The 15,142-nt window shown below is 48.0% G+C and overlaps 2 protein-coding genes across 2 annotated transcripts in view; one reads left to right on the top strand and one right to left on the bottom strand.

Moving 5' to 3' along the window:
- LOC141258100 (receptor-transporting protein 3-like) overlaps positions 1 to 15,142 on the top strand; it is a 40,831-nt gene that overhangs the window by 13,329 nt on the left and 12,360 nt on the right. Inside the window, exon 3 of the mRNA XM_073673104.1 lies at positions 6,522 to 6,635. The gene's annotated coding sequence lies outside the window, so the exon portion shown is untranslated. The remainder of the gene's footprint in view (positions 1 to 6,521; positions 6,636 to 15,142) is intronic.
- Positions 9,622 to 10,762, bottom strand: LOC141258544 (uncharacterized). The gene is made up of 2 exons (XM_073673522.1): positions 10,352 to 10,762; positions 9,622 to 10,182 (listed from the first exon to the last, which is right to left on the bottom strand). The coding sequence occupies exons 1-2, from the start codon at positions 10,760 to 10,762 to the stop codon at positions 9,622 to 9,624; spliced, it is 972 nt and encodes a 323-aa protein (XP_073529623.1).

The raw sequence follows: 15,142 nt of genomic DNA, 5'->3' as shown, positions 1-15,142 counted from the left end.
TTTACATGGTGACCATGTATAGATGAATGGAGCTTTCTTATATACTGCCTAAAGCTTCTTTAGGTTAGAAGAACCGGATCTTTAGAGGCAGCCCACGGGTGTGTACCTATGATCATGTTACTACTGGAATGTAGATTAGAGTTATTAACAGCAATATTGCCTTGTTCAGAGTTGTGGCCAGACTGCTTATTAATTTTGACATATAGCAGGACTCCTTATTCTACCTTGGGAGACCACAACTCTTACTCACTGCCCAGTGAGTTCTGCAGTGCTCGATGGATCTGCCCATAATCCCGAAATAGTTGCGGTAAGCTATTGACAATGCCTCTTCCTTTGATATGAGAGTTGTCCTAACTACCATAATTCTCCATAAAGCCTTAAGGCCCATTAATATCTGAATGGAAGGACACTAACTGAAAGCCTAAATCCTCATTTTATGCCAAGAACTATTCTCAGGAAATTTGATGTTTCTTGTGAATTGGAACCTGATTGTATACCTCATTAAACGCCTATATTACTATATAGCAATCTGGACCTGCAGATTAATAGCAGATCTTATAGAGTCCAGGACTGGGCTAAATAATAGCTTTACAGGTCTTGATTAGGGCACCTGGAGAGCTAAGCACCAGAGCAAGCTAGGCATTCACCTTAGTCAGACTACTGGATAGCAGAGCAGACTGTATGTGTCTTGGAGCTAATCAGAGACACAGACCAGACTCCATTTGAGGCGAGTCTGCAAGTATCAGTGGTTGCCCTGGATAAATGCTGTTTTGTTTGATCAAGCTGGGCTAGCTGAGCTGTATATGACTAGTCAAGGTCTGTCCAATTTAGTCAGCGCTTGGACAAGACCAGAAATATTATGTTTATGACTTCTGTGCAACCTGTAAAAAGCAATAAAACTGCACTTGATTGGACCAAACCCACAATGGCTGTATGAGCACTACATGATGCCTCCTACCTTTAAGAGTGAAACCCTACAAGGTTTATTATTAACCTGCAAAACTAAGGAAGCCCTCTTATTGTCACTTGCCTCCAACTGGCATTCTACCGAGCCAGCTGAGCACCAGCCAGGAATACTGCCAAGCTCTGTCTCAAAATAGAGGCTAGGATATTTTTCCCCCTGAATTCAGTAAGCTTGCCATGCACAGTTTACAGTCGCTGAACTTGGTTTTGTCAGACATAAACTTAGTTGTGCAACCAGTACCTTTACAAAGAGGGACTAAGAGGCATAGGGGAGCTACAAGGCACAGACACCCTATGAAAACACTACAAGCCACAGGGGCATCCTGAAGCACCGAGAGACACTATGAGGCCCCATGAGGTACTAACAGGCACTGTGAAGCGCTATGAGGCACTATGAGATACTAACAGGCGCTATACGGCACTATGAATGCACCATGAATGCACCATAAGGCACTATGATATGCTATGAGTCACTATGATATGTCATGCTATGAGGCGCTATGAAAAGCCATAAGGCGCTATGAAGAGCCATGAGGCGCTATGAAGACTCATGAGGCACTATGCAATGATGTGCCATGAGGCACTATGAAGCACTATGAGACGCTATGTGGTACTATGGTGTGCTATGAAGCGCTATGAGACACTATGAAGTATTATGAGGCACTGTGAAGTGCTATGAGGCACTATAATGTGCTGTGAGGCACTGTGAATTGCAATGATGTACTATGAGGCACTATAATGTGCTATGAGGCACTGTGAGGTGCTATGAGGCACTAAGCTATGATGTGCCATGAGGCGCTATGAGGCACTATTATGTGCTATGAAGCGCTATGCTATGAGGCACTGTGATGTGCTATGAGGCACTGTGATGTACTCTGAGGCACTTTGATGTACTCTGAGGCAGTATGATGTGCTATAAGGCATTATGCTATGATGTGCCATGAGGCCCTATGAGGCACTATTATGTGCTATGAAGCGCTATGCTATGAGGCACTATGAAGTGCTATGAGGCACTGTGATGTGCTATGAGGCACTAAGATGTGCTATGAGGCACTATGATGTGCCTTGAGGCACTGTGAGACACTATGATGTGCTGTGAAGCACTATGATGTGCTTTTTGTGAAGCGCAATGACTCGGCTTTATGAGGCATTGTGAAGCAGTGCGCTCAGTTTTTCATTTAAAAGAGTAATCCATCTGAATGAAGGATAAACCTTTCCTTTGGGTGGTAAATCTCAATAGTCAGGCTAGCCCCACCCGAAGGAGCCAACTCATGAGACGCAGCTGGACAGCAGACTTTAACAAAGACCATGTGCTCTATTAACACCATGTGCCGTCCTATGGATGGAGTAAATAGACTGGAGGACAACAGTAAAAACCTCTGAGTGTTAGTTTAACATTTACTGAGCAGATTGAGGCTCATTTTTGTGATAAAATCTGAAGCCCAATCATGAGGTCTAAGGTCCAGCTTCTGTCCTGAAGCCAAATTTAAGCACGAGGCCCTTGGCCCAGATGGGGTCTTACAGAGCGCACACACACACAATTTTGAGTTTTGCGCTAACTTCTTTCAGCCTTTCCTAGTAACCATAACAAGGAAAGGGCCCCATAAACAAGGTGAACATTCATGAAGATCATTCACCACCAACTGTACGGATTCGGAGGCTGGACCAAGTCATAAGTCTGTTCCTCTCCATCCGGCCGTGCCTGAGCAATACCGGGGTGGCCAACTCCAGGCCGGTGGAGCCACTCCCCTCCAATAGTGCGCCGCTCAAAGCTGGAGCTGCCGACCCCTGGGGCGCAGCTCCACAAGTGCTTTCATTGATGTGCAGAGCAGGAGCTGCTGACCGCAGGCAGGGGCGCAGCTCCACAGGTGCTCCCATTGATGTGCAGAGCTGGAGCTGCTGACCCCAGGCAGGGGCGCCGCTTCACAGCAGCTTCTCTACTGACGCATGGAGCTGGAGCTGCCGACCCCAGGCAGGGGCGCCGCTCAGTCATATCCGGATCTTCAACAGGTAAGCCTGTCTAAGGTTCCCTCATCAAGGACCCTCCAATATGCTCGTCATCAGGGTCGCAGCCTGGTACAAAACGGTAGCTGGAAACATGTTAGAAGACATGGGTCTCCGCTACTTCTTTTTTCACCAGTGTGCATCTTAGGGCACGATTTCCTGGATGGCGTCCTGCGCCTGCGCAAACGGGAAGCGCGGCTGCCAGGCCACCATAAGGTAATGGTGCGGCTGCTGCTCACACCTGTCCGATGGAACCCACCACGGCGCTTCCAGGTCCCTGGCGCCAGCTGCAGCAGAGGCTGTGCCCTTTTGGAAACCAACCGGCCCAGATCTGGGAATAATCTTCTCTTCTTTCTCCTGCTGCCGTTTTAACAAAATTCCCACTCAAGGACAGGAAACCAACTGAGGTGGTGGAGAGGCGCGGCCCTTTTATTCTGTAGTTTTTCTGTCCTGGAAGGGTGGATCCCCTCTTTTGTTGTGGTGCTGTCATGGATGATAGGAAAAGTTGAACTTTTTGGAAGGTGTATGTCCAATTACATCTGGTGTAGAAGTAACACAGCATTTCAGAAAAGGAACATCATACCAACAGTAAACAGTAAAATATGGTGGTGTTAGTGTGATGGTCTGGGACTATTTTGCTGCTTCAGGACCTGGAAGATTTGCCGTGGTAAATGGAACCATGAATTCTGCTGTCTACCAAAAAATCCTGAAGGAGAATATCCGGCCATCTGTTTGTGATCTCAAGCTGAAGCGCACTTGGGTTATGTAGCAGGACAATGATCCAAAACACATCCACAAGTCCACCTCTGAATGGTTTAAGAAAAACAAAATGAAGACTTTGGAGTGGCCTACTCAAAGTCCTAACCTTAATCTAATTGAGATGCTGTCGTATGACCTTGAAAAGGTCATACATACAGTTTCCCAACACGGAGGAGGAATGGAAAAAGATTGCCTCTGATTTTGAGCAGCTGTGGCAGTTCCCTAACTGTGGTGGGGCTTTGGACGGGAAACATGTCTGAATCACTCAGCCACCAAATAGCGGATCCTATTTTTATAATTATAAGGGCTATTTCAGCATCATCATGATGGCCCTTGTTAACGCCAATTACGAATTTATAAATGTAGATGTTGGCATGAACGGCAGGGTTTCTGATGGTGGTGTTTTAGAGCACACACTTTTTGGAGAGCGATTGGACAACTGTGACCTACACTTGCCTCCCAACTCAGAGACCACAGGTAACCTTAATTTTGTTTTTGTCGGCGATGAAGCCTTCCCACTTCATCCCAATCTTATTAAACCGTACCCCCAAAAAAGTCTTACCCAGGAAAGTAGAATTTTCAATTATCGTTTGTCAAGGGCAGGTCGTGTTGTCGAAAATGCCTTCGGTATCATGGCCAACCGCTTCAGAGTTTTTCATACGCCAATTAACATGAAGCTTACATCAATAGACTCTGTTGTTTTGGCCTGTTGCACGCTTCACAACTTTCTTCGTCGACTTGATGCAATTACGTACTGGCCGCCTGGCTTCGTGGACTCTGTGGACCTAGCCAATGGGGAAGTGGAGCTCGGAGAATGGCGTTCAAACGATCCTGCAATTGCAGGCCTTCAACCAGTGGAACATGGCAGAAACACCCAGGATGCGAAGACCTGCCGCGACAACTACTGCCAGTATTTTAACGGTCCTGGTGCTGTTACTTGGCAGCATCAGAACTTATAGTGGGCAACTACTGACAATTATACACTACTTTCAGTTTTGTATTGATTTGTGTAATAAACTGTGTTTAACTTTGCAAAAGCTTTGTTTCTCATTGTTTCAGTAGTAAGGGCCTGTATATACATATGTGTACTACTCCAGGGGCGTACATAGGAATCATGGGACCCCATAGCAGAAGTTATAATTGGGGACCCCCCACAAAAAAAAAAAAAAAGTAAATAATTGTTGGGGACACAGAAGAGCAGATCTCACAACCTTCCAGCCTTTGCATAGCAACTTTCTTCCTTTCTGAACTCCTAGATTCCTCTTTCATAGCCCCATAAAATGTGATGCCAACTAAAGTGTCCCCCTTAACACAGTATGATACCCTGATGGTGAATTCCTCCTTTTTAGCCTCCACATGCACAGTGTAATGACCCTAATGTATCACATGAGCCATGTATGAGGGAGTTGGAGTCGTGGAGTCGGAGTCATGGAAATTGAGGAGTCGGTTTGGCTTGCCGACTCCACAGCCCTGTATACCAGGATGGGAGAGCATATACATATGCATACATATACATAATGCACTCGCTGTGGTCCTCCACACAGTATAATGCAGTCCCAGTCCTCCAGTATTATCAGTACTGACTGATTTACAAAAATATATAAATACATACTTACCACTCCTCATTCCCCGCTGCTTCAGTCTCTGTAGCCTGTCTCTCTCATCACGACAGCAGCTGGCAGCTCCACTGTCTGACACAGCATGGTGCATCGTAGCAGTGTTGCCGCTGTTTGATTAACCGCCACCCACCGGCACTGTACTCAGTAATGGCTGTGTGTAGTGTGCTGTGCGGCTGTGTCTTGTAGTAATGACGCAGCAGGGCCGACACAAGCACAATTAAAGGTGCAGTGTTGCCCCAGCCGTCATTACCACAAGACACAGCCGCACAGTGCGCGGCCATGTCTGAACACAGTGGCAGTGGGCGGCGGCGGCTGTAATCAAACAGCGGAGCGTGGGGTACAGAATGGGGGAGACTGCTATGGGGTCCGCTGGCTCACGGGCCCCCTACGGCCACGGGCCCCATAGCAATTATGTGGCCTGCCGCCAATGGCGGTACGCCACTGTTGTACTCATATGTATACAGATACATCCATATACACATACATATTCAGATACATAAAAATCTACACCCATATCCACACTTATATACAGATAACTAGATATGCACATACATACTCACAGACACAAAAGTATGCATAACTATCTAAAAATATAGATACATTTCTCTACTTAAAACCACCTAGACACCAGTGTTCCTGTGTGACCGTCAGACTGGAGACGCTGCTGCGTTCTACAGATGACGCATTATCAATACAGCGTCTCCAGTCTGACAGAGATGCTAATAATTCAGGTCGCAGTAGCGTCCTCTAATAAGCGCGCGGGCTTATGGGCGACGTTAATGCGTCGTGGGCGTGGTTACCGACGTTGATGCGTCTCATCCAGGGTGAGAGCATCTCCTTGAGGTGATGCTGAGGTGCGCTACCTTGTGGAACAGCTGGATGCACTGGATTATGAGTGCCATGTGCACTCTGAACGTCCAGTGCTCCATAAACGGGCGGTGCTGCAGAGGATCGGTCGGGGCCTGGTCCGGAGATTTGGAGTGCAGCGCTCTGCTACCCAAATCAGAAAAAAGCTGGCGGACCTGAAGTATAGGTCTGCCGACCGTATCGCCAGCATCCGGTCACAGACTTTGCCCCATCGTGGTGAGTGGTTTTAAAATACGTTAGCACAATATATGGCAGCACATTAGTTACAACTGCAATTACCTTAGGTATTTAATGTTATTTGTTTTCCAGCACCTGCAGCCCCAGAGCCCCAGCGGGAGTCACCTACAGCCCCGGAGCCCCAGCAGCAGTCATCCACAGGCTTGCCAGCATCACTCTGTGATATAGGTGCAGCTTCGTCTTACGGTAATGCTTTCACATAAAATACGGTCCATACAACTTGGAAAGTATAGGGCTGTCATGTACTATGAAGTGTTGTGTCTTTCCCTAGCTGGTGATGCCAGGGGATCCGGCTGGTCCATCAGCTCGTCATCATCTGAGCAAACCGAAAACCATAAGTGTTAAATAACAAACATGTACCTGATAGGCTGTGTGCCCGCGATGCGTTTTTTAAGGCGTTTCTGCAGCGTTTTTGCAGCTGTGGAAACGCATTAAAAGCGCATGGTAGAAGGCCTGCCATGTTCCCCAATGATAATCCATATGTGCTGTGCACATGCTGCGGAAATTTCCGCTGCAGATTATCATTGCGGAAAAAAACGAAGCACTACCAATTATTTTGCAGAAGGTTTTTTTTTTTGCGCCGCCATTGAATTGCATTATAATGCGCCAATTCCGCAATACCGCATCTGTACTTGCGTAATTAGCACGTTCTAATGTGCGGATGGTACCCGGTTGTGGTGCATCGTGGGCACATAGCCTTAATTGGATGAATGTACAGAATTATTGGACTTAAGTTTAACAATTACCTCCGTAGAAATCCCAACATTACAAGATCTTCTGGCGTCACAGCGGAGGCTTAGTGAAGAGATCCACCAGCTCGGAGTGATGCTGGCAAGATTTGTGGCAGCCCATGACCATCACGGCAGCCAATAAATTTTTTTTTTTATGTTGTTGATATTTTTTGGTTTGTTATATTTTTTCTATTTTTATAAAAAAAAGTTAAAGTTTATATCCACTGTTGTCTACACTTTGTTACAAACAAACAAGATGTTTCATCACTCACACCCATTATATGTATGCATCTGTATAGATCAGAGGTCTCAAAAACGCGTCCCGCGGACCGCATGCTTCATGCCGTCCGCAGGCACAGAACCCGTAAGTATCGCGGCTCTTTCCAGCAGCCACCGACATCAGCGCTGTAGTGCAGAGTATTGCTGTGCGGAGACCGGCTCTCTGCACAGCAACACCAGTGCCAGCCGCCGGCCTATCAGAGGCCAGCAGCTGACATCTGCGCATGGCAGTGACGTCATACGCCGCTGCTCTGGGATGCAGATGTCCGCTGCTGGCCTCTGATAGGCCAGCGGCTGGCACTGGTGTTGCTGTGCAGAGAGCCGGTCTCTGCGCGGCAATACACTGCACTACAGCGCTGATGTCCGCGGCTGCTGGAAAGAGCCGCGATACTTACGGGGTCTGTGCCTGCGGGCTAATTGAGGTTATCAGCTGATGTTGTGCGGGGGCAGGAAAGCCAACTCCGAATACTGTCTGCTGAGTTGTGTATCTAATCCTATCCTGTGTGATACTGCCTGACGAGTTGTGTATCTAACCCTATCCTGTGTGATACTGCCTGACGAGTTGTGTATCTAATCCAATTCTTTGTGATACTGTCTGCTGAGTCGTGTATCTAATCCTATCCTGTGTGATACTGCCTGAAGAGTTGTGTATCTAATCCTATCCTGTGTGATACTGTCTGCTGAGTAGTGTATTTAATCCTATCCTGTGTGATACTGTCTGCTGAGTCGTGTATCTAATCCTATCCTGTGTGATACTGCCTGACGAGTTGTGTATCTAATCCTATCCTGTGTGATACTGCCTGACGAGTTGTGTATCTAATCCTATCCTGTGTGATACTGCCTGACGAGTTGTGTATCTAATCCTATTCTTTGCGATACTGTCTGCTGAGTCGTGTATCTAATCCTATCCTGTGTGATACTGCCTGACGAGTTGTGTATCTAATCCTATCCTGTGTGTTACTGCCTGACAAGTTGTGTATCTAATCCTATCCTGTGTGATACTGCCTGACGAGCAGTGCGGGGGCAGGAAAGCCGACTCCAAAGTCGGCTTTCACACCCTCCTGTTAATTGATGTTATCAGCTGAAGTTGTGTGGGGGCAGCAAAGTCGTCTGAAGTTGACTTTCATAGCCGCCTGCTAATTGATGTTATCAGCTGATGTTGTGCGGGGGCAGGAAAGTCGACTCCGAAGTCGGCTTTCATAGTCGCCTGCTAATTGAGGTTATGAGCTGAAGTTGTGCAGGGGCAGGAAAGCCGTCTGAAGTCGGCTTTCATAGCCGCCTGCTAATTGAGGTTATCAGCTGATGTTGTATGCGGGCAGGAAAGCCGTCTGAAGTCGGCTTTCATAGCCGCCTGCTAATTGAGGTTATCAGCTGATTTTGTGTGGGGGCAGGAAAGCCGTCTGAAGTCGGCTTTCATAGCCGCCTGCTAATTCAAGAAGAAGAGAGAAGAGGAAAGAATATGAAAGAATAGTAACATAGTATGAAAAGTTGAAGGAAGACCTAACATGTTGATCCAGAGGAAGGCAAAAAAAACCCCATGCTCCGTTTCGGGGAAAAAAATTCCTTCCTGACTCCACATACGGCAATCAGACTAGTTCCCTGGATCAACGCCCTATCAAGAATCTAGTATATGCAACCTATAATCAGAGTCAGACTCATGGTGCATGGTATGGCAGATCATTGCCATACAGTGCACCATGACTTTGACCCCAAAGACTAAAACAAGGGAAGTAGGAAGAGGAGGGGAAGAAGACCAGCTGTGAAGAAGACCAGAGGACACAGGGAGAAGACTGAAGACAGGTGATGAAGCCTGGAGCGGGAAGATGAGAAGGGGAGGAGGTGATCACCAGCGGAGAGCAGGGATGGGAATAGAGGGTAGGGAATGGAGGGGAGGGAACGGAGATTGGGAAGGGATCGGAGGGCAGGGGTGAGGGGTCCCACCCTCGGGAAGAGGTAAAGCAGAAAATAAGACAACAAAAAAACATTTTTATTTCAATCAGGGGGAGATCAGAGGGCAGGGGTAAAGTTAAAAAAGAGGACAATAAAACATTTTTTTATAAACAAACAAAAATGTGAACAATTTTAACAATTTAAATAAATATTAAATTAACAATATTTACAAAATGATAACAAAAATTGAAATGAAACATCACTACAGTTCTTCATATCGATTGCCTGTATTTGTGTATCCATGCCTGGGGGAAACAAAAGAATCCGAACACATGGGATACTGTGGGGGGGGGGACAAGGCTTTGTGGATGCCGGATCCTCTGCACTGGTGTGCTGCGAAGTGGGTCCGGCATATGGGTCCAAGAATGTTGTTGAAAAGGGCCAGGGTCGATCAGAGTATGTACAGTAGAAGTTTCATTAAGTTCACCGGCTGCCGCTTTATTTAAAGTCTCAAACATGACCCTTTCTGCGTGCGCCCTCTGTCGGTCATCCAGCCTCTGTAGTCTCTCGCCAGCAAATGTTGCAAAGCTGTCCCGCTTGGCCTGGGTCTGCAGCAGTAGAATCTTGTTCGCCAGAGATATTAGATCTGGCGATGGCGGCAAGCTGGCCTTTCTTTTTCTTGATTTTCTTTGTCGCCGAGGCACAAGGTCTTCACTTGTAGAGGCCATAGGGTCTTCATTTGCCAATGCCATAGGTTCCTCATTCCTTGACAGCACACTCGCCTCCTCCATACCACGTTCCGTAGCTGGGATGTCGTCATCTTGCCGATGGTGCTGTGGGAACACAAAATTAAAGTTAAGATTTGGTTACAACATCCAGCAGGTATGTTATGACCAGCATGGGTACACATGCACTAAAAAACAAATATGAGGGGCGGCTAAACTATGGCATGTACATGGAAAGTATAAATGCTATTTACAAGGAAGCAAAGAAGGTACTTACATCTTCAACAGGGGAGTCAGTCCGGATGTCGGGGTCTTCTTCCGGGGTCGGCCGCATCGTACACGCCATTCGCCGAGGTAGCTCCTGGTCACGGGTGAAGGCAAGCAAGTCATAATACCATAATGTTGGCACATAAACCTCATTTGTGCCGGTATCCGACTTCTTTGACTTCTCCACCCGGTTGAGTTCTTTCTTATATACGGTGCGTAGACCCTGGATTTTGCTTTTCACCAGCTCTTCATCCACCTTCTCGTTGGGGCCATGCCTTTTAAAGAGGGCAATCAATTGCTGGTATGCCTCCCTCTTTTTCTCTCTATTGCAGTAGTCTGTTGATTTTATTTGCCAAAGGCACGGCAGGGAGCGGTAGAGGTCAATCATTTCCCTCACAAACTCTTCACTTTTGAAAGCCATCTGAAAAAGGATAGTATACAGTGAGCATACATTAAACATTTTAAAACATAATAAAAAATACTGCACACCATTTGTCGACCCCCTTAAAAATGGCCTCCGATGCATAAGCAAATGTACACTTGTTGGGTGTGGCAAAACCCCACTAAAATAACTTACCGTATAAACAAAGCAATATAGCTGCCTGAAGAGCCAAAAAATCGATTTTGAGTCACAGCTGAAGAAAATCCACAAACCAGAACGCTTGTCAGGAACAAAGCCCAGATGAATGGAATCACAGCTGTAGAACGCTACTAGGATCCAAAAATCAGGACGCTGACAGGGCCTTAACAAATCCCAGATGAACGAATCTTGCCCGGAGAACACTGCTACGATCCGAAAGCAGAGCGCAGATAGGAACAAAGGAACGGAATTGCTGCAACGTCGCCTTATTTTAAACCTGCCGCCAATCAGAACGCAGTAGCGTCCACCCATCGGTGATGAGGGGGCGCGGAAAAGTAATTTTATGCACGCCTTTGTGACACAGTACAGTCCCTATCAAGGTGTGGATCATTGAAATAGCTGCTGTGTGAAAGCGCCCCAACGACCAACGAGATCGTTAGATAGATCGCTGGGGCGGCCGAAATCGTTGGCAAGTTCTGCATGTTTGACGGCTTCCCAACGATCTCTCCAGCGATCTCAAAACCGTGACGTAGTAACGATGTCGCTAGCGATCTCGTTATGTGTGACAGGGCCTTAAGTGTGACAAACATACAAAAGAATAAAAAATCAGGAAGGGGGCAAACATTTTTTCACACCACTGTAAGTATTTGATCACACCACACTCGGATCATTCACACGGAACATGAAAACCCATCTCTTCAAGAAAGCCTGCAGCCTGCCATGACCCCGCTGCCTCCTCAACACCACTGGAGCTGCTGCCTTACCAACACTGGACCTGCACCTCACCAACACCGGAGCTGCTACAACCCCCCACCTACTATCTCCTTCCCCATCCATATTGTAGAATGTAAGCCCACAAGAGCAGGGTCTTCTTCCCTCTATCATTGTTTATTTGTTACTGTTAGGCTATGTGCCCACGATGCAGAAATGAAGCAGAAATTTTTCTGAGCATTTCTTCATCTACTTGGCAGAAAAAACGCATGCGGATTTTACATGCGTTTTTTCTGCCAGGGAGAAGCGTTTTTTAAGCGTTTTTGCATGCATTTCCTCGTGCATTTTTTCAAGCTTTTTCCAAGCGATTTTGAGCATCACTTGGAAAAGTTCTTGACAAGTTGGTCACACAATATAAATCCGTGCAACTGGCATGGATTTATATTGCCTGACCAACTTATGCTGCTTTAAATGTAGCATCAATAGTAAAAAAAAGAATAAAAACGTAAAAAATAAAAAAAAACATTATATTTACCTCACCAGTGGCCCCCGGTCTCCTTCTCTGGTGGCGTCCTCTGTCCTCGGCGTCCTGCTGTGTTCTGAAGCGACCTGCGCTGACGTAATTTAGTCGGCTGACAGGTCACGTGACCGCTGACATCAGTAGACGAGTGACCATCACATGACTAAATGACGTCATCGCAGGTCCTTTCAGAACACCGCAGGACGCCGAGGACAGAGGACGCCACCGGTGAAGGAGACCGGGGGCCACTGGAGAGGTAAGTATAATGTTTTTTTTATTTTTTACGTTTTAATTCTTTTTTTTACTAATGGTACCCGGGTCTGGAGGAGAGTCTCATCTTCTCCAGACCCTGGTACCATCCGCACATTGAACCGCATAACATCCGCATGCATACATGTGGATGTTATGCGGTTCAATGCAAGTCGATGGCGGCGATTTCACCGCGTTTACACACAAGAAATGGTTGTGCTGCGGGTTTTTCCGCAATGATAATCCGCAGCGGAAATTTCTGCAGCATGTGCAAAGCACATGCCGATTATCATTGGGAAAAATGGCAGACAACTTAACATGCATTTTTAATGCGTTTTCGCGGCGGAAATGGCGCCGCGGAAACGCATTAAATCCACATCGTGGGCACACAGACTAAATAAAATCTTTATTTTGTATGTAACCCTTTCTCATGTACAGCACCATGAAATCAATGCTGCCATATAAATAAATAATAATAATAATAATAATAATAATAATCACACCTACCAACCAGCAAGAATTCTGGCTCTCACAGACCTGTTAGCTTTTCTTTAAGAAGCCCTCCTACTCTGCACTCATTACCTGTATTAATTGCACCTATTTGAACTTGTTACCTGTGTTAAAGACACCTGTCCACACACTCAATCATTAATATATAATTAACTGTCATGCAACCCACCATTACAAATGTAAATTGATAATCCACCACTGTGCATAGTTAACTGTAATTAGAAATTTTTCAATGCCCAATAAATATATAAATTAATTAGCCCCTGCACTTAGTGGCGTCCCGCCAATGGCGGCAGGCCACGCGACTGCTATGGGGGCCGTGAGCTGGGGGGGGCCCCATAGCAGTCGCCTGCACTGTGTACCCCCGCATCGGGTGCCCCTCCTGCACCCAGGCAAGTGGCGGGGCCCTGAGCAGGCGGGGGGGGCTTACTCGCCGTCGGGCATCCCGTCACGCTATGGGCCCCCCCGCCTGCTCAGGGCCCCGGTCGGCACAATACTTACCTCTTCCTGTGCCCTAGAAGCTAGAATGTATGGGCTCCTTCCAGGTATGATGTAATTTCCGGGGATGTGTTCTAGTTCAGCACCAGACGCCAGAGTCTCATGCAGAGACAGAGCTGCCGGTGAAGCTACAGGAGGAGGTCAGTATCCTAAGCTGAGAAACAGGAGATTGTTCTATTAATTGCAAGTCTGATGTCTTTTCTTCTTGTTGTTTTTGGAGTGAAGGGGCTTTATACTTGGGAGTGAAAGATTTGGGGGGGGGGGGGTTAATGCTGGAGGGCAGTCTGGTGGGGTTAATTAATGCTTGTGGAGATCTTAGGGGGCTCTGGGGAATAAAGCATGGGATGCTGCGAGCTTGTGGGGCCCTGGGGGGGATGCTGTGGGCTTGTGGGGCCCTGGGGGGATGCTGTGGGCTTGTGGGTTCTCTGGGGAGATGCTGTGGGCTTGTGGGGCCCTGGGGGGGATGCTATGGGCTTGTGGGGGCCCTGGGGGGGATACTGTGGGCTTGTGGGGCCCTGGGGGGGATTCTGCAGGCTTGTGGGGCCATGGGGGGAATGCTGTGGGCTTGTGGGGCCCTGGGGGGATGCTGTGGGCTTGTGGGTGCTCTGGGGGGATGCTGTGGACTTGTGGAGGCCCTGGGGCGATTCTGCGGGCTTGTGGGGCCCTGGGGAGGATTCTGCGGGCTTGTGGGGCCCTGGGGGGGATGCTTGTGGGGCCCTGGGGGGATGCTGTGGGCTTGTGGGGCCCTGGGGGGATGCTGTGGGCTTGTGGGGGCCCTTGGGGTGATGCTGCAGGCTTGTGGTTGCTCTGGGGGGATGCTGCGGGCTTATGGGGCCCTGGGGGGGATGCTGTGGGCTTGTGGGGGCCCTTGGGGGGATGCTGCGGGCTTGTGGGTGCTCTGGGGGGGATGCTGCAGGCTTGTGGGGGCCCTTGGGGGGTTGGAGCAGGCTTGTGGGGGCCCGGGGTGGGGGGATGCAGTGGGCTTGTGGGGACCCCGGGCGGGATGCAGCGGGCTTGTGGGGGCCCCGGGGGGGATGCAGCGGGCTTGTGGGGGCTCTGTGTGGGGCCCAGGAGGCATGGGGCATTACATGGGGTCCAGCCTGCATATGGCATTAAATGGGGCCCAGCCTGCATGGGGCATTACATGGGGACCAGGCAGTATTCTCTATGGTGCATTATATGGGATCCAGTATTTTGTATGGAGCATTATATGGGGCTCATAATACTGTATGGAGGACTTTGTGGTGCCCATAATATTGTATGGAGGACTTAGTGGTGCCATAACACTGTATGGAGGACTATACTGTCCGGTCTGCACTGTGCGCTGTGAGGATTCACTGGTTTCTGAGCTATTATAGAATTTACAATAGATATCACTCATGAAATGTAAGAAGTCAGTGAAATTTTTGGCATTGTACTATATATATATATCTATAATTTCTCTGCTGTATCTGTGCATCATGAATGGTTGGATGCGTTAAAGGGGCCACTGAGACTCTTTCACCCAGGGCCCACGAAAACCTGGAGGAGGGAGCATCATGTGACACTTCCTCTCCCATCATTCCTCCTCTGCGTCTGACGCAGCAGCACGATGACGCTCCACGCTGTGTCAGAAAGAGGAGCTAGCAGTTGCTGAGGTGATGAGCTGCAGAGACTGAAGCAGCGGGGAATGAGGAGCGGTAAGTATGTATTTATTTTTAAATCACTCTGGGGCTGCATTTTACCCTACGGGT

The sequence above is a fragment of the Phyllobates terribilis genome, unplaced genomic scaffold (genome assembly GCF_046119375.1).
Source record: "Phyllobates terribilis strain yellow unplaced genomic scaffold, ASM4611937v1 Scaffold_3__8_contigs__length_932513732, whole genome shotgun sequence".
Taxonomy (NCBI): domain Eukaryota; kingdom Metazoa; phylum Chordata; class Amphibia; order Anura; family Dendrobatidae; genus Phyllobates; species Phyllobates terribilis.
Note: the sequence above shows the minus strand (reverse complement) of the source record. Positions and strands in the feature narration are given on the sequence as shown.